Raw genomic sequence first — 18,022 nt, 5'->3', positions numbered from 1 at the left:
GGAAGTTTTGGAGGGGACCAGGGTCTCTGATCTCCCCAGGATCTAAGAACATAGATCACCTTCATGTTCACATGGAGATATTTGTCCATGACCAATGTGCCTCAGCTCCACTATGGCATAGTATACACTTTACATGACACACCCACACTATAACTATATGGTACAGCTACACCATCAGATCTGAGAACACTGAGAACCTTAATCTCTATGGCGCTGTGGGTTAAACCACAGAGCCTAGGGCTTGCTGATCAGAAGGTCGGCGGTTCAAATCCCCGCAACGGAGTGACCTCCTGTTGCTTGGTCCCTGCTCCTGCCAACCTAGCAGTTTGAAAGCACATCAAAGTGCAAGTAGATAAATAGGTACCGCTCCGGTGGGAAGGTAAATGCCGTTTCCGTGCGCTGCTCTGGTTTGCCAGAAGCGGCTTAGTCATGCTGGCCACATGACCCGGAAGCTGTACGCCAGCTCCCTTGGCCAATTAAGCGAGATGAGCGCCGCAACCCCAGAGTCGTCCAAGACTGGACCTAATGGTCAGGGGTCCCTTTACATTTACTAACATGAATTAGCTACGCTATGGTATTGCATCAATACTGTGAAATTCTCTTTTAATCGCAGGAATAGCTACCATCAAGGTGCACATACAGTCCAGTAACTGCTGTGGTTGCTTCCTTCAGTTTATAATGGGACATGAGAAGCTTCCTTTCTCTTTTACCTCCTTATTGGGCTCCCCTTCCCCGTCTTCTTTGAAACTGATTGCTGTCACCCTGGAAACTCAAGATGCAGTAAAGTCACACTCATTACAAGAACCAGCAGGGACAAAAGAGCCCAGCAGAAGTGGCACCCCCCCCTACCCTGCCCACCTATTTTAGAGTTTCTATATTGGCAGAATGACTGTTGCTACTAGCGCCATTCAGCTTGATGGAGGGTGGGAACAAGGTTCCCTGATCAGTTTTTGTAAACCACTTAGAGGTTTTGATACAATCAAGTGGTGTATAATTTTTGTCAAATTGATAAATCAATGCTACACACACACACACACACACACACACACTGTTACCAGAGCCACCTTACAGAAATAGGAGACATTTCACAACAATGGAATCTGATGTCCATTCTGATGTTCTTTAGGAGTTGGAGGATTGTAATGCTTTGGAATAAGGGATAACCACGGTTTTTTCAGCCAGAACTCAGTTCTGGCACCCAGAGGCGTAGCAAGCCCAAAGGGTACCGGGGGCGACAATTTTTTTGTCACCCCCGGGACCTGGGGCGGCACCTGTACAGCACCTGGTACGGAGTGCATATGTGTGGAATTCTGCGCATGCGCACTCCGTACGGTGCGGCTCCATCCAGCCGAGCGCAGGAAAAAGCCCTTGAAAAGGAAAAAACAGGAAAGGAAAGTAGCCGCCGGCCGAGCAAGCAAGCGGCCGCAGCAGCTGAGCACTAAAAAAGCCCTTTAAAAAGAAAAAAGGGAAAGCAGGTGCCAGCAGCCGGCCAAGAAAGCAAGCCAGCTGCCGCTGCACGCCGAGCAATGTTTAGGCTCGGCTTTCCGCCGATCGCGGGGGCGGGGGCTCCGCCACGAGTGTCACCCCCCAGGGCGGTACCCAGGGTGGCACACCCCCACCCCACCCCCACCCCATTGCTCCACCCCTGCTGGCACCTCTCAGGTGGGCGTCATTGCCATTGTAAGAGAACGAGAGGCACTACTTTTCTAGAAAAATAGCACTAGGAATAACAAAAAAGGCCGTTGGCCTCTTTCCATTGTAGTCTGGATAAACAACTTTGAGACACCTCAGCTCTTTGTAGTGGTCTCTAGATGATGCTCATCTAGAATGCCCTGCTGATTTTAGTGAGAATCCTCACAATTCAACCTCAACGAGATTTTATTATTCATGAAAGCTGTAGGAATATGATTTCCATATATTTAATAGCCCTATAATTTGATTCTCTGTAAGAGAAGTCTAGGAACATTGGTGAGTTATAATTCCATTTTTCATGCCCTACTAAATTACATTATTCCTACTTTCATTCTTCCCTTAACTGTTGTGGCTAGCCCTTAACATGTACCTTTTCCCTTGGCTTACATGAACAGACTTATGTGTGGGGATTTGCTAGCATAGTGGTGTATTTTGTTGTGTTTTCTAATGCTGGGCTGCTGTTGGTCACTAGCTTTAATAATATGGAATGTTTTCATGTAATATCTATTGCACTTTGAGATATTCTACCAGTGCTAGCCCATGTGGTGGTCTTCATACATTGTGGACCACAACTCCTACCTGCTCCAGCCTGTGCAATAGCCAGGAGTGATGGGAGCTGAGGTCCAAAACATTTGGAGAGCACCACGCTGGCTACCCCGGTGTTATGCCAACTGCCTGGAGAAGGGTTTCATTCCTGAAAGGTGGTGTGGACTCTTATTCAACATAAATGAATAAATTAAAGGAGCGTATGCTAATGGTAATGTATAGATGCAAATTTTGAAACAGTTACCTTAAATTGAATACAGTACATCACACTGGAGTGAGAAAGGCTGACCTGTAGGGCTGCTCAATCTGCTGTCCAATGCTAACAGCTGGTGGGCAACTTCAGGATTTCTCCTGCTCTCCTTTCTCAGGGTTCTTTGTATCTTTAGACTGGGCTTGGACCGGACAGTCCTTCACAGATAGGGCTCTTCTCCACTTAATGGCCCCTTTGGCATCTTGTGTTCAAGGAGACACTAATGCAGCAATGGCTTATTAGACAGCATGGTGTATACCTTCTCTGTGTCTCACTTCCACAGAGATCCAGTGTCATCTCCAATCATTCTGTGCTGTCATTTTTTAAAAAATAAATTCCTCCCCACATACTTTTACTAATACACCTTAACTCACCAAGGCACATGACTGTGGGTTTCCTCCCCCCTGATTCACCTTTTGGAAAGCTGCCCATCCTGTGGTGCTGTTTACTGTTGACTTCATAATCTTGCGCCTGGTGTTTTACGGATCCCCTCTCCCCATTCTTTCTTGCTCTTTGCATTACTTCCCAGTGACTCAGATGAGGGAGAATGTGCTTTTGAGGGCTGATTGCCCACGTAGGTGAGACAAATCCACAAAGCAAAACAAAACCCTGGACTGTGATACTTGGCATGAGGGGGACAAGGATAATGACTCAGGGGAAGGGAATGTGTGCCACTCTCCCGAGTCCAATGTAACCAGCCGTTAATTATCGAAAGAGCTGACTAATGCTGGAATTACTTATGACTGTGCCCCAGTGAATGCAGCCTTGGGAGACGGTTGGCTGTTAGCGCTGGTTATTAGAATGAAGCTCAAGAGATCGCTTTAACATATCGGCTTCTTGCCGCTCGAGACGTCCACCTTTATTTTCCTGAACAAAAAAAACTCTTAAGGATTTGTGTTTCTCAGGTTCGGAGGATAGAGCGAGAGGAGTTGGCTTGGTTCCTGAGACTCTGGCTGCTGCATCGTTACGTAGCGGAGTGGGTATGAGAAGTTTGCAACCGGTTCTGCAATGAGCAAGCAAGCTCTGCAAAACAAGATGCCACCGGAGTTTAGAAACATGTGCGTCCTCCTGCCAAACCGAGACCAGCTCAATGTGATGGTTGGGGTAAGTCGATTCTTGCCGCCTTCTGAGAGCCCAGCATGAATGACGCAAGAGAATGTATTTGAGTAGCATGTGAGAGTGGTAAAACAGAGCCTCAGAAGTCTTTTGTTTACAGAAAGCTTACCAACAAGAAGCTATCTATAAAGACCATCCCATTTACCCCAGTCGGTACCTACCTCCCAAAAGAAGAGGACCAGACTAGCTGAAAGATCTGTTTCTGTGGATTTAGGAACTCTGTTACATTTGATGACCAGAGACTGTTTTTTCTTAAATTCTTTTTCATCTTCCCTAATGGTTTTACAGCATTTGAAAACCAAAGGTCCACTTGCATATGAGTCAAGACACACATCTGTCTGCTAACTCAGGCATTTGTGTTGGTTTTTCCAACACAAAAGACATTTAGGAAACATATTTTGCATAGTATTGTCTCCTAGTATAATATGGGGCAAAATATAAGTGGGGCTATATTATGCAAAGTCTCCCTAAAGCAGACCCTTACAGAAATGTGACTATTAAATGTTAATTATTATCCCCAATAATTAAGGTAAAGAATGATATGCTTGTGGTAGCTTTTATACACTAAAAATGTTAATGGGAATTAGTTTCAGGGCTCCGTTATTTATCTGTTTTAAGAAAGGGGGAAAGGCAGTTTCTTGATTTTCACAATCCATGTATCAATGAACAAAAAGTAGTCTTGTTACTAGCCTCAGATTTATTTCAAGATTCACATTTTTGATGCAACGTGCACCTGTTTAGTGGGGGTCAGTCTTTGAAAAGGACAGCTATTTATTTCCATGCATAGAACTGCCTGTTTTCCTTTTCATGTGTTTGGCCAATAAAACCGGGCTTCCAGTAATAACAACAGTGACAACAACCTATGAAGAAGAGAAAGCTTATTAAAAAGCCTTTTGTTGTTGATGATAGGTGTAAAGTTTCCATCACTTTCAAGTCCCCTCTGGAGGGAAATAGAACAGTATATGTTCAAAGCAAATGATCAAAGGGGTTATTCTGTGTTATCCCACTCAGTTTTTCAGTAACATGGCCCTTTAAAGGGGTATTATTTGGATGTTGTCCTGTTTTCCAGGGGTGGGGGAGTTGCTTGTGATAGGTAACAGAGGGTCAGAAATCCTTGCTGATCAAATCACCCAGAGACCTGCTAGTAGGTCTCAGTATGCCTTCTGCCCAGTCTAGCATAGGCGATCTTTAGGAATAGTAACACATTGGAATAGTTAAAAAAAAGTAAAGGTAAAGGACCCCTGGACCGTTAAGTCCAGTCAAAGGCAACTATGGGGTGCAGCACTCACTCATCTGGTTTCAGGCCCAAGGAATGCACACTGGAAATGCAACAACACCCTGCAGTGCTCCTGTCCAGAATTTCAGCCACACTCACCCAGAATTCCATGCCCACCGAGAGCACACAGTTCCCATGGGACTATTCCCCCAACACTTTAGCTAGGTGTTTTCGCGCTGCTAAAGTTTTTTTTTTTTTGGGGGGGGGGGTACTTCTGCAAACCTCAGGATTCCCGCCAAGCCTGCTGATGCCCCTTTCTTGTGCATGGGTAGGCTGTTCTGCATACATCAGTAATGGCATGCACAGCCTGAACATCTGAAATAGGGGGGAAAGGCAAGCTGCATGCATGCCATAAATTTAAAGCTTATTTAGAGCACATTCGCTCCCCTCCCAAAGAATCCTGGGAACTGAAGTTCTCTGATGGGTAAACTACAGTTCTTTGGGAAGAAAAAAAAGCTTTAAATGTGTTTTAACTGTCTGGTGTGTATGCAGCCACAGTCTTGAATGGATTCAGCAAATATTTCAGCCCCTGAGCTTTGTTTGGCTGTAGTGTACGAACAGCAGACCAGGTACCATGTGGACCCCAATAGTGAACTAACAGGGGGATTAACTGTGGATTAACAGAATGGGGTGGATTCCTGCAATCCTCTGATGTGACAGGCATTATGTAAGACTCTCCTTGCAATTCAGCTTCCATTATTTCTGAAGGGATCTGTCTAGGATAGCTACTGGGATAGCTCATCTGTTCTGTCATACATGCTGCAATGATCACATGGAAAGTAGTCATGTGTAGGCAGCCTCAAAGTCCATGTGCATCAGTTAAATGTGCATGACTATATTGCCCTTCAGTGTACAGTTTGAAACCTATTAGCGAGCAGGCTGAGGGATGCACCACAGGGGCATTCTTCTTTATTAGTCATAAGAACTACCACAATAATCTCTTTTTTGCCTGCAACAGATCAATTTAACCATGAGCTGGTTTCATCCGCTTCCATGGATGTTTTGATCCACCTTTACACCTCACTTTAGCAGCATAGGAATTGTTTCTCCATGGTGAGATCCAGTACTGATGCAGTAAGCATCTGTGCTCTGGAACTGCCCTGGTTGGGGCCAGTCTACTTCAAGATGAGGGACCATAGCTCCGTGGTAGAGCACATGTTTTTCATGCAGAAGGTCCCTGGCATCCCCAGTTAAAAGGATCAGGTCCTGAATTGTCAGTGGCAGTCAGGTGGTAGGCAACTTCCTATTTCTAACTGGGCAGTCCTTGTGTGTGTGTGACACTCACACAAACAATCTTACACCCAGCATTCTTTAAATGTTCTCCTAGGGCTTATCCATACTTCCTCTTGTCCCTTGGGGGAAACTACTCTTTAGTGCTCATTCAGAGTAAACAGCAAACAGCTTCTCCACAGATTGCCATTTGTTCCAATTCAAAGCTAAAGAGCAGGTTTACCCTGGGAAAGGAGTGGGGCAAGGGGGAAACCACTCGGAGCCATGTTTTCTAGGCATGGTAAAAGCAGAAGTATGGACAAGCCCCTAATCGATATGAGCAATTTCTGCAGGAGCAGATCCTATGGGGCTGGGGTAAAATTTAAATGACCCAACCATGTTGGCAGGGTTGATCAAGTGGGTCTTTGCCGTGGACTCAGTATCTCTTCCCATCAAGGATGCTAAACCCATGATAAAGGCAAATATAACTGACCATGCCCAGCACAGTTTGCAAGCCACTTGGGGATTTGCTCCCCCATGTGACTAGGAGAAGGTTTTAAGCAGGGAGCGGTGGTACCATGCACCTGCTCTGCTGTCAGTCACATTTCTCTGCTTACTGGAAGAGGCAAGGTAGCAAGGAGGCTGGTGTGGGGTGGGAACAATGGCAGGCTGACTCTTGCCACAGCACCGAACCGTTCCAACTTATCCCCCTCTGCACCCCTCCCGGTAAGCACCACAGTGCGGCTGACCTTGAGAGGGCCTGGCGGTGCCCCTCCCCACCGCCCCCCCCAAGATTAAATGGCACCCACAGAGTTCAAGAAATATGGTTCCCACGCTGCTGTGGCAGTAGCTTGAAGAAACCCATTAATTGGAAGAACACTCTACGATTTAAACTTTTAAGCTTATACTTGCTTGACGGTTGGGCACTTTGTCAAAACAACCTATTTCAGATTAAAGAGCAGGAGCTTTCTGAGCTCTTGAAAGATTCCATGAGCAATAGGAAGGGGATGACCCTGAACTTGCTCACAGACTGACATACTGCAGAGAGGATTATACCTAGCAAGTACAGCTCTCCATCCAAAGATCTAAGCGGTGGGAGAGTCACTTGGTATACAGATGACACTTTGCCAAAGGGCAGTCTTTTAAAAATGGAACTCAGTATAGAAAGACTGGAAAGGTATAATAACCTGTCCCTTGGATGAGTCTGTTTCATTCATCTGCTGGGACTTAAGGGCTTATTTTAGGTTCTTCTCTTTCCTAGGGCTGCCATACATCCAGGGTTTCCTGGTCAAATCTGGGATTCTGCCCTTAAAAATGGCGTTTGGGGGGAAATTTTCGGAACTGGCAAAATGTGTGGGGAAACCAGGATGTATGGCAACGGGGGTGGAATACATTGCCAGCAGCCCCCCCATCAACACTGAGGCCAGCTGCATGCTGTCGCCCAGAGGCCCGGGCATCCGGGGGAAGACCTAGGGTGCCCCCCCATGGACTGGCAAGCCTGCGCTAAGAAAGCGAAAAGGCAGTGGTAGTGGTTTGCGGGCAAGAGTGGGGCGAGCATGGAGTGTGCAGGCACTGCTTCCATGAGGAGGGTGGTGGCTCCACGAGGCTGGAGGAAGCAGGGGACAGGCCAGGTAGACCGGAGGGAGGGAGGGAGAAATCTTGCGTGTGATATTGGAGGGAAGATTTTGTGAGGTGAGGTGGAGGGGCAGCAGTGAAGATGAGGGCAAAGGCAGTGAGGGAACAGGCAAGTTTCAGAGGAGGGGGTAAATGCACCTCTGTCTGGGTTTTCAGTTTTGGAAATATGGCAACCCTACTGTTTTCCCCTGTAGAGTGCCATTTTTTTCCAATAACATATGTTGTTACCAAAATATTGCTGCCAAGTGTCTTCCTTAAAACAAGACAATCCAGTTTGGAGTAGTGAGTGGTGAATTAGGATGCTCTGGTTTTCTGGCATCAACACAATGGTCTATAATATTTCAGAACGGTCTGTTACGTAATGGGCATACCAATGGCCCAGACCATGCTGCTAAGAGCTTATGTAATATCAGCAGCTCAAATGGGCTTGAATTCCGTCGGTTGTTGGCAATTTTGATCAGGTGTGGTACGTGCAAAATGGCAGGGAGAGACCACTCTCATCTGCCTGCTGGCCGTGTCAGTGGTCTTCCTGCAGTTAGCCGTTCATGGTCAGCAGCTGATCATGGGCTTCATATATGAGGTGTGTATAAGTTTGCAGGTCCGATCCCTCGCATCACCAGGGAAGGCTAGGAAAGTCTGAAACCCTGGAGAGCCACTGCCAATCCGTATGGCTCAGCCTGGTGCTCTCCTGATGTTTTAGGCTGCAATTCCCATCAGCCCCAGCCAGCTTGGCCAGTAGATAGAATGATGGGAGTTAATGAGAACATAGGAGAGCCTGCTGGATCAGGCCAGTGGGCCATGCAGTCCAGCATCCTATTCTCACAATGGCCACCCAGTTGCCTGTGGGAAACCCTCCAGCAGGATTTGAGCACTAGTGCCCTCTCCCCATCTGTGGTTTCTAGCAACTGGTATTCGGAAGCATTACAGCTTCTGAGAATGGGACCAGCAACATCTGGAAGGTGTACCAGGTGGGAAAGGCTGCTGTTGACAGCAAAGGTCTGACTCTGGATAAGAGAGCTTTCTATGTTCTTTTGTGAGGGAGGTAGCCATAGTATGGTGAAAGCCACTCTCGTTCTTTATTGTGAGTTGCTGCACGCATCACAGTTTGTGGCAGAGACGCAGCCACGATAAGAAGTGGTTTGAACATTTCTCCTTGTGGCAGTAGCTGTGTACGTCCTGGTTATTATGCACACGAGTTACTAGTACTGGAACCAGAACTTTCGTTAAATAAGTCCCTGGTTGATTATCTGTGTCCCAGTAAAGAAGGTAGTCTTGATTTCTCAAATGAGTTCTTTTATCTGCATGCCCGATTTTTGTAGCATTGAATTTGGCCTTTGAAAAACCACTTAAAATAAAACCGTTTTCTTTATCTGATTCATTCCCTCCTCAACTCCCTCTTCCCATGGAACAGAATTGGTTTAGTGTCTCCGGAAGGATTAAAATACTTTGTGCCAATGCTATTTTTCTAGAAAAAGAGGTGCCAGAACTCATCATGAACACCTCCCTCATTCTCTTGGAATGGCAATGGTACCCACCTGAGAGGTGCCAGAACTGAGTTCTGACAAGTTCTGACTGGAAAAAAGGCTCTACTTTGTGCATGGTTTATTTCTCCATAAAAATTAGGAAGGGTCAGCGTGCAGGACCAAGAAGGCTTTGCCATGCATCCCAACACATAGAAAGTGCTTCTTTCAGAGGCTTGTTGAGTCCAGAGCTGTGTTCTTAGCTCTGCCTCTACTTCAGGAATAAGGAAGCAGGAGTTGCACCACACTTCGCATTTCAGAGTGCTGTGAAGATCCATATTAATACTTGCAGCATTCCTGGAAGGGAGGTTAACTGACTAGGATGCAAGAAGCTCATGAATAGATCCACATCTTGATAAGCAAGGGACTTTGTGGGATATTCCCATTCTCTTTCCTCACGTTGCAGGAGGTTTTGTGGGAATGTATTCTACGAAGTTGAAATTCTGTCACTTGGCTTTATGCAGTGGACTTTAGATCCAAGTAACTGTGCATCTCTCGGCATTTTTCAGACCTATATGCTTCTCCACACTCCCTTCCTCCTTGCACAAGCATGAGACTGCTTTAAAATACAGTGGAACCCCGGGTTACGCACGCGATCCGTTCCAGGTCACCGTGCGTAACGCGGGCATGCATATCCTGAACGCACAAAAAAACCCTGAAAAACCAGAAGTAGCGCGATTTGAGCGCTTCTGTGTATGCATGAAATGTGCAGAAGCGTTCTGCGCATCTGGGTGTCATGCACGCTCCGGAAATGCTTCCGGGTTGCGGGCATTCTTAACTCGAACGGCCACAACCCCGGGTGTGCGTAACCCAGGGTTCCACTGTATTTTTAAGGAATTATTTAATTATTTAATTCTTTAAAAGGTATATATCCCATATATCAAGGCAGCCAACAATAATATAAAATATAAAGGGACTCCTGACCATTAGGTCCAGTCGTAGACGACTCTGGGGTTGCGGCGCTCAACTCGCTTTATTGGCTGAGGGAGCCGGCGTACAGCTTCCGGGTCATGTGGCCAGCATGACTAAGCCGCTTCTGGTGAAACCAGAGCAGTGCACGGAAACGCCTTTTGCCTTCCCGCTGGAGCAGTACCTATTTATCTACTTGCACTTTGACATGCTTTTGAACTGCTAGGTTGGCAGGAGCAGGGACCTAGCAACAGGAGCTCACCCCGTCACGGGGATTCGAACCGCCCACCTTCTGATCAGTAAGCCCTAGGCTCTGTGGTTTTACCCACAGTGCCACCCACGTCCCTTTTTATAAAATATAAAACATTACACAATTCAACCAAATTTTAAATCGAAATATCAGTATGAAAATGAAGAAATCAATAACAACTACAAAAGAGTCATCAGAATTGAATGCCAAAATGGGGGGAGATTAAGTCTAATCCCTTTTTAAACAACAATGTATTTGTGGCCATCAAAAACAGTACAGTGAGGGGGCCTGATCCAGCTTGCCTGGCACAAAGCGCTGGCATAAGGTGAGTGCCACTGCAGACACCCCACCCCACCCCTTTGTTGTTGTTGTTGTTCAGTCGTTCAGTCGTGTCCGACTCTTCGTGACCCCATGGACCAGAGCACGCCAGGCACGCCTATCCTTCACCGCCTCCCGCAGTTTGGCCAAACTCATGCTAGTAGCTTCGAGAATACTGTCCAACCATCTCATCCTTTGTCGTCCCCTTCTCCTTGTGCCCTCCATCTTTCCCAACATCAGGGTCTTTTCCAGGGAGTCTTCTCTTCTCATGAGGTGGCCAAAGTACTGGAGCCTCAACTTCAGGATCTGTCCTTCTAGTGAGCACTCAGGGCCGATTTCCTTGAGAATGGATAGGTTTGATCTTCTTGCAGTCCATGGGACTCTCAAGAGTCTCCTCCAGCACCATAATTCAAAAGCATCAATTCTTCGGCGATCAGCCTTCTTGATGGTCCAGCTCTCACTTCCGTACATTACTACTGGGAAAACCATAGCTTTAACTATACGGACCTTTGTTGGCAAGGTGATGTCTTTGCTTTTTAAGATGCTGTCTAGGTTTGTCATTGCTTTTCTCCCAAGAAGCAGGCGTCTTCTAATTTCGTGACTGCTGTCACCATCTGCAGTGATCATGGAACCCAAGAAGGTGAAATCTCTCACTGCCTCCATTTCTTCCCCTTCTATTTGCCAGGAGGTGATGGGACCAGTGGCCATGATCTTAGTTTTTTTGATGTTGAGCTTCAGACCATATTTTGCGCTATCCTCTTTCACCCTCATTAAAAGGTTCTTCAATTCCTCCTCACTTTCTGCCATCAAGGTTGTATCATCAGCATATCTGAGGTTGTTGATATTTTTTCCGGCAATCTTAATTCCGGTTTGGGATTCATCCAGCCCAGCCTTTCGCATGATGAATTCTGCATATAAGTTAAATAAGCAGGGAGACAATATACAGCCTTGTCGTACTCCTTTCCCAATTTTGAACCAATCAGTTATTCCATATCCAGTTCTAACTGTAGCTTCTTGTCCCACATACAGATTTCTCAGGAGACGGATGAGGTGATCAGGCACTCCCATTTCTTTAAGAACTTTCCATAGTTTGCTGTGGTCGACACAGTCAAATGCTTTTGCGTAGTCAATGAAGCAGAAGTAGATGTTTTTCTGGAACTCTCTAGCTTTCTCCATAATCCAGCGCATGTTTGCAATTTGGTCTCTGGTTCCTCTGCCCCTTCGAAATCCAGCTTGCACTTCTGGGAGTTCTCGGTCCACGTACTGCTTAAGCCTGCCTTGTAGAATTTTAAGCATAACCTTGCTAGCGTGTGAAATGAGTGCAATTGTGCGGTAGTTAGAGCATTCTTTGGCACTGCCCTTCTTTGGGATTGGGATGTAAACTGATCTTCTCCAATCCTCTGGCCACTGCTGAGTTTTCCAAACTTGTTGGCATATTGAGTGTAGCACCTTAACAGCATCTTCTTTTAGGATTTTAAATAGTTCAGCTGGAATATCATCACTTCCACTGGCCTTGTTGTTAGCAAGGCTTTCTAAGGCCCATTTGACTTCACTCTCCAGGATGTCTGGCTCAAGGTCAGCAACCACACTACCTGGGGTGTATGAGACCTCTATATCTTTCTGGTATAGTTCCTCTGTGTATTCTTGCCACCTCTTCTTGATGTCTTCTGCTTCTGTTAGGTCCTTTCCACTTTTGTCCTTAATTGTGGTAATCTTTGTACGAAATGTTCCTTTCATATCTCCAATTTTCTTGAACAGATCTCTGGTTTTTCCCATTCTGTTATTTTCCTCTATTTCTTTGCATTGCTCGTTTAGAAAGGCCCTCTTGTCTCTCCTTGCTATTCTTTGGAAATCTGCATTCAATTTCCTGTATCTTTCACTATCTCCCTCGCATTTTGCTTGCCTTCTCTCCCCCGCTATTTTTAAGGCCTCATTGGACAGCCACTTTGCTTTCTTGCATTTCTTTTTCATTGGGATGGTTTTCATTGCTGCCTCCTGTATAATGTTACGAGCCTCCATCCACAGTTCTTCAGGCACTCTATCCACCAAATCTAAGTCCTTAAACCTATTTTTCACTTCAACTGTGTATTCATAAGGAATTTGATTTAGATTGTATCTTACTGGCCCCTTTGGCCACTGCCAAGTGTGCCTCACTGTGTTGAGAGATTTGCAACAGGGTCTCCAATGATGAAACCAATATCTGAATTTCCTCTCTCGTGCTCCCTCAGTGCCACATATCTATTTCATTTTGTTCTTGAAAGTGGTTCTTGCAGCATCTGTGACAGAGCAACCGCAGGCGTTCCTGGATGTGACTGATTATCTGGATCCATGCCAGTCTGGGTTCAGGCCTGAGTTTGGGACTGACTCAGCCTCGGTCACCTTGATGGATGACCTTTATAAAGAGAGGGCGTACTCAAGTCTGTTCAGGTTATTTTGACACGCCAGGCAGAAAATCCTTCAAGTTGCTCTCCCTGGAAGTAAAAATACAATAATAATAAATTAAGAATGACAAGGGCCAGATATCGAAGATGGAAGGGCCACATACAACAAATGAGCCTGTGGCTTCTCACTCCTGGTTGTATTAGCCCAGTCTTGAAAATCAGGCCACAAAAGTTACTAGCCTGTAGTTCTTTTGTTTTATTACTGGCCTCCTGAGTGTGTTCCCAGTCTGGCAGAGGAGAAGGGAAAATGCTCTTCTGTAGCCAGCTTGGAAAAACAGAATACAGTGGTACCTCAGGTTACAAACACTTCAGGTTACAGACTCCGCTAACCCAGAAATAGTAGCTCTGGTTAAGAACTTTGCTTCAGGATGAGAACAGAAATCGTGTGGCGGCAGCGGGAGGCCCCATTAGCTAAAGTGGTACCTCAGGTTAAGAACAGTTTCAGGTTAAGAACAAACCTCCAAAACGAATTAAGTTTGTAACCAGAGGTACCACTGTACTAGCATCTAGCATAAGCAGCTTGATGGGAACACCAAACGGTCTGGCACAAACCCACACATTTGCCTGCATGGAATTCCTGGTTGCTTATGGCTTCCGGGAAAGTTGTTAGGTTGTGATAAACAAGCCATGGCATCATGTTATGTCTGAAATCCCAACTTGTGACTTGCTGAAGAACTTAACCATTAATCCACTTAACGGGGGGAGGGGGGGAACCATGCAATGATTTTATATGACTCAGCAGGTTTTCACCTTGATCTCCAGTATTCAGATTCATCATGCTGTCTACTATTTCCCATTGCCCTGTGATTCCAGTGCAAAACAGCACAACAGGGTATCATGCAACATGGCACTGTTTTACCTGTGTAACAATATTGCCCCTAATTCATCACTATAAAATACTGGCCACTGTCTATCTAACACAGCATTAAGCTGGCTTAAGTTCACTGACTGTGAAGCAATATACATGTTAGCGATAGAGATTGGATTCTAGAGCAATCTTAATTGTTTCCATCCAGCTGTGAATGTGCTTTATGTCAGTATGTTCGGTTCATGCTGTCAGATGCAATGATGCAGTGGAGCATGGAGCCACGAGGCAGCGCAAATTCCCTCACTACGAAGGTTTGCTCAGGCACAGACTTTGCTCCTTCATGGTTTTTTTACCTCATTGTCCTAATACCTGTTAAGTTTTCTCAGGCAAAGGGAAACTATCCTATCTTGTTCAAACGCTAGACTATTTACCATTATCTTTTCCTTTGTAGGTAAAAGCCACTGGACAGGAACTCTTCGAGCAAGTTTGTGACGCACTGAGAATTAAAGATCCTCACTTCTTTGGCATCAGTGTTGTAAAAAGTAAGCACAGAGAGGAATTGTTTCAGAAGTATCCATGGGATTGGATGTGAGTCTCAGACATTCAGTGTAGTGTGGTCACTAGCCAGGAGCATCATGTCAAAGCCCTTTGATCATTGGCTTGTGAACATGTCTATTAGAAAAAGGAGGGGTTTGAGTTTTTAATTTTAGTCTCATTCCCCCCACCCCACCCCAAAGCTATTCTCTCTCCCTCTCCCTCTCCCTCTCCCTCTCCCTCTCCCTCTCCCTCTCCCTCTCCCTCTCCCTTTCCATTAGATAGAATTCTAAAATATTGGTTGTATGATGAGAGAATATATCTAGAAAGTCTGGGGCTGGATGTATTCAGTGGCTTTCAAAGCCATAATTTGTGAGGAATGTTGTTTTTACTGACATTTGGAGGAGTTTGAACTTGATTAAATTATTCTACAGAGAAGGCTGAAGAAGCATACCAGTAGGCCAGAGCTTTCTTTTAGATAATCCAGGTCACTTTGATACCAGTATATAATATGACTCACAAGTGGAATCTCTCAGAACTTGGTAAACCTACTAGATAAAGCAAACATTGACTATGTTGATGTTCCCCAGGATCTAATGGGAGAGGAGAAACTGGTCTTGGTTTCCCAGTCCTCCCTACAAGGTTGCCTTAATACGCTAATGCTACTCTCCCAGGTGTTGCACAATTGGGGATAAGCACGTTTGGAGACTTACAGGTGTTGCTCTGAATCAACAACCACTCCTTACACAAAGGATGTTTTCACTGTCCACCTTTGCTTAGGGCCATTTCACTCATTAGACAGAGGCAAACCTGCCTTAAAGCTTAGTTTACCCCTAAAATGTACTGTGTGAAGTGATATCAGCAGCCTAACATCTGGAGGACCACAGGTTCCTTGTCTTTATACTGAAGAAAACTCATCTCACACCCATATTTAGCCCCCTTGGGTGGTATTCATGGCTAGTCCTACTCAGAGTAGACCTATTGAATGTGACTAATTGGGTTAATCAATGGGTCTTCTCTGAGTATGACCCCTTGAGACACATTTGAACTAAATAGTTTTCACTAACAGGAGACAAGAGCCACAAGTCCCATTAGCTCAATGGGGCTTTCTTCCCCTCTCCTCCTCTGCTGAGGCCCCTGAACCCCATCCTAGATGGGCTCTGGGGTGTCAGGAGAACCCCTAGAACAGCATGCAGGGGGAGGAGAAGGGAGATCCTTCCATCTGGCAAGCAGAAATGAAATCCACCCCCTATCTTTATAATCAAGATAATTACCACGAATTGGATGACATAATTTGCATTCACAAATCCTGTGCTGGTGATCATTCCAAGTAGGAATGAACACATAGAGGGCAGAATTGGGATCTAGCCCACTGGACCTGCCACCGTCTCCTGTCTTCCGTGGTCCTCATTTGCATATGCACAAAGGCTCTCTATATTTCATGGCACCCTACAGAAATCAAGCAAACAGCTCACAAGCAGTGATCCTGAATGTTTATAGGTACACCTGCAAAGGCACGTCATACACACACACATTCACTCAGGAGTAAGTATCATTGATTTCAATGGGACTTTCTCCCAGGTGGGTATAGGATTGCAACCTGAAATACGTAATGTCAGTACTCAAGTCAGCCTGGAGATCATATGCTGTTACCGGCCTTTCTCCCCAATGTCAGATGCGTGCTGCCCAGCTGTGCTTACTCAGTGGAGCAGAAAATGCGCTCTGTACATTCTCAAAAACACTCTTGTTGCTGCTTTCGATTCCGGAGCTGAGCTGTTGAGACTGAGTATGAGTGTTTGGGGGCTGAGCCTCGGCACCAGTGAAACTTGGCCTTTGCGTTGGCGTGTTTTGCGAGCGACACTTAAACCGGCCAATTTGTGTGCCTATCCAAGTCCTCCCCCCCACCCCCACGCAGACACCTCCGCTGTAATCAGCTTGAAATTGTTCCCAAATTTCATGCAATCAAAAAAGAGGCAACTCGGAACACATGACAAGGCTCTGTAAACTTAACCTTTAATCCACTTAACGGGGGGGGGGGGGGGAGGCGCAGACCGGACCCTCTGCTTTTATGTGAGAAAGCTGGAAGGGGTGGGAAAGGCTTTTTGTTTTTGTAGCTTAAGGATTACACTGCAGGTTGGCATTTTGACAATATTAACCTCATTAGAGTCGGAATGCAATGCTGCATTCCTGCACATGATGGGAGGACGGCCACAACTGCAGGCTGCGTCTGAGGAGAGGGAATATGGAAAGAAAGAAGGGCTGTTTCTTGGCTGAGGGAGGCAGGGAGATCACGCACTGTTGATAAAATCCTAAAGCAGCTTAGCGAGTCATGTAGGTTTGCCACACACACACACCCCCCAGCCCCATATACAAATAATTCTTGGTTTCTATGTCCCCCTTCCCAGAAATGCTGCTGAAGCAATAATAAAGTGATGTGCTTTTCAGGGTACAAATAGTCTATAACACTTTGCAAACGTCACTACGGGCTCATGCACAAAGTTGCGAAGCATGTGAGTGGGCCTTGTGCTCGTTCTTCACAAAGCGAAGCCCAGCACCTAGTGCTGCTGAGGAAGAGAATGTGTGCATGGTCCTCAAGGCTGGCTCTACTCGGGAGTAAGGTGCCTCAGACTAGACTGGAGCAGCTGAGAAGCATTCACTCACTCTTAGGGGCCTGTGGACATTTGCATTGAACTGCAGGGTTGTTGTTGTTAAAAATGAAAATAGCATTTTTATTATTGCTACCACAGTGACTTAGAAGGAGGGCTTAACCCCTTCTTCTCCCTGCTTGGGTCCTGAGGTAAAATTCCTTTCCTGAAACTGGGGTGAAATTCCCCATAAAGGGGGTCCATGTGAGATTTTTCTCTCAATGCAAATTCTGACTTCAGACAAAAATATTTCCCCACCACAGACGCAAGGGAGGTGTGATTCTGAAACTGAGTCAGCCGCTTCACCCCACCAGCTAATGCTATTTGCATTTTTAAAACATGCACGTTATTTAAGTCTGGCCATATATCAGTATGGCTTGGCGTATTCCAGTGAACAGCTGGAAGACTGTGAGCCATACTGATTTGCCATATAATACATATCAACATCTCCTATGGTTAACCTCTACACCAGAAATTTGGCTTGGAAACAAGAAAACTGTCTTCAGCTTGGCTTATGTGTGTCTATGTTATTAATTTATGCCACAATTTGATATCCTGCTTTCCTGATCGCTACCTTCCCTTGCCTCTAACCCCTTCCCAAATAATATTGATCATCAAATTTTATGCAAACATATGTATAAATTTGCTTTTCCATATGGTCATAGATTATCTGTAACCACTATTATTCTCAGCCTGCTGTCGGGGTAACTTGTTATTTTATTTATTTATTCAAAACCTTTTTTCCTCGCTCTTCATTGCCAAAGCAATCTTGAACAGCATTATATTTAAACCCAATACATAATATACATTAAGACAAAATGGGCAGGGGAAAATACCACATAGCCAGCAGAAAAACACAGCCATCATTAAATA

At 45.6% G+C, this 18,022-nt stretch overlaps 1 protein-coding gene across 1 annotated transcript in view; it reads left to right on the top strand.

The window, feature by feature from the left end:
* The first annotated feature begins 3,393 nt into the window (after nucleotides 1-3,393).
* Nucleotides 3,394-18,022, top strand: part of FRMD1 (FERM domain containing 1) — a 31,559-nt gene continuing 16,930 nt past the window's right edge. The window contains exons 1-2 of the mRNA XM_033144204.1: nucleotides 3,394-3,592; nucleotides 14,422-14,512. Of these exons, the coding sequence (XP_033000095.1) occupies nucleotides 3,497-3,592; nucleotides 14,422-14,512 (187 nt within the window). The 5' untranslated portion in view covers nucleotides 3,394-3,496. The remainder of the gene's footprint in view (nucleotides 3,593-14,421; nucleotides 14,513-18,022) is intronic.

This window comes from Lacerta agilis, chromosome 3, assembly GCF_009819535.1.
Source record: "Lacerta agilis isolate rLacAgi1 chromosome 3, rLacAgi1.pri, whole genome shotgun sequence".
Classification (NCBI taxonomy): Eukaryota; Metazoa; Chordata; class Lepidosauria; order Squamata; family Lacertidae; genus Lacerta; species Lacerta agilis.
This window is presented reverse-complemented; position numbering and strand designations above follow the sequence as displayed.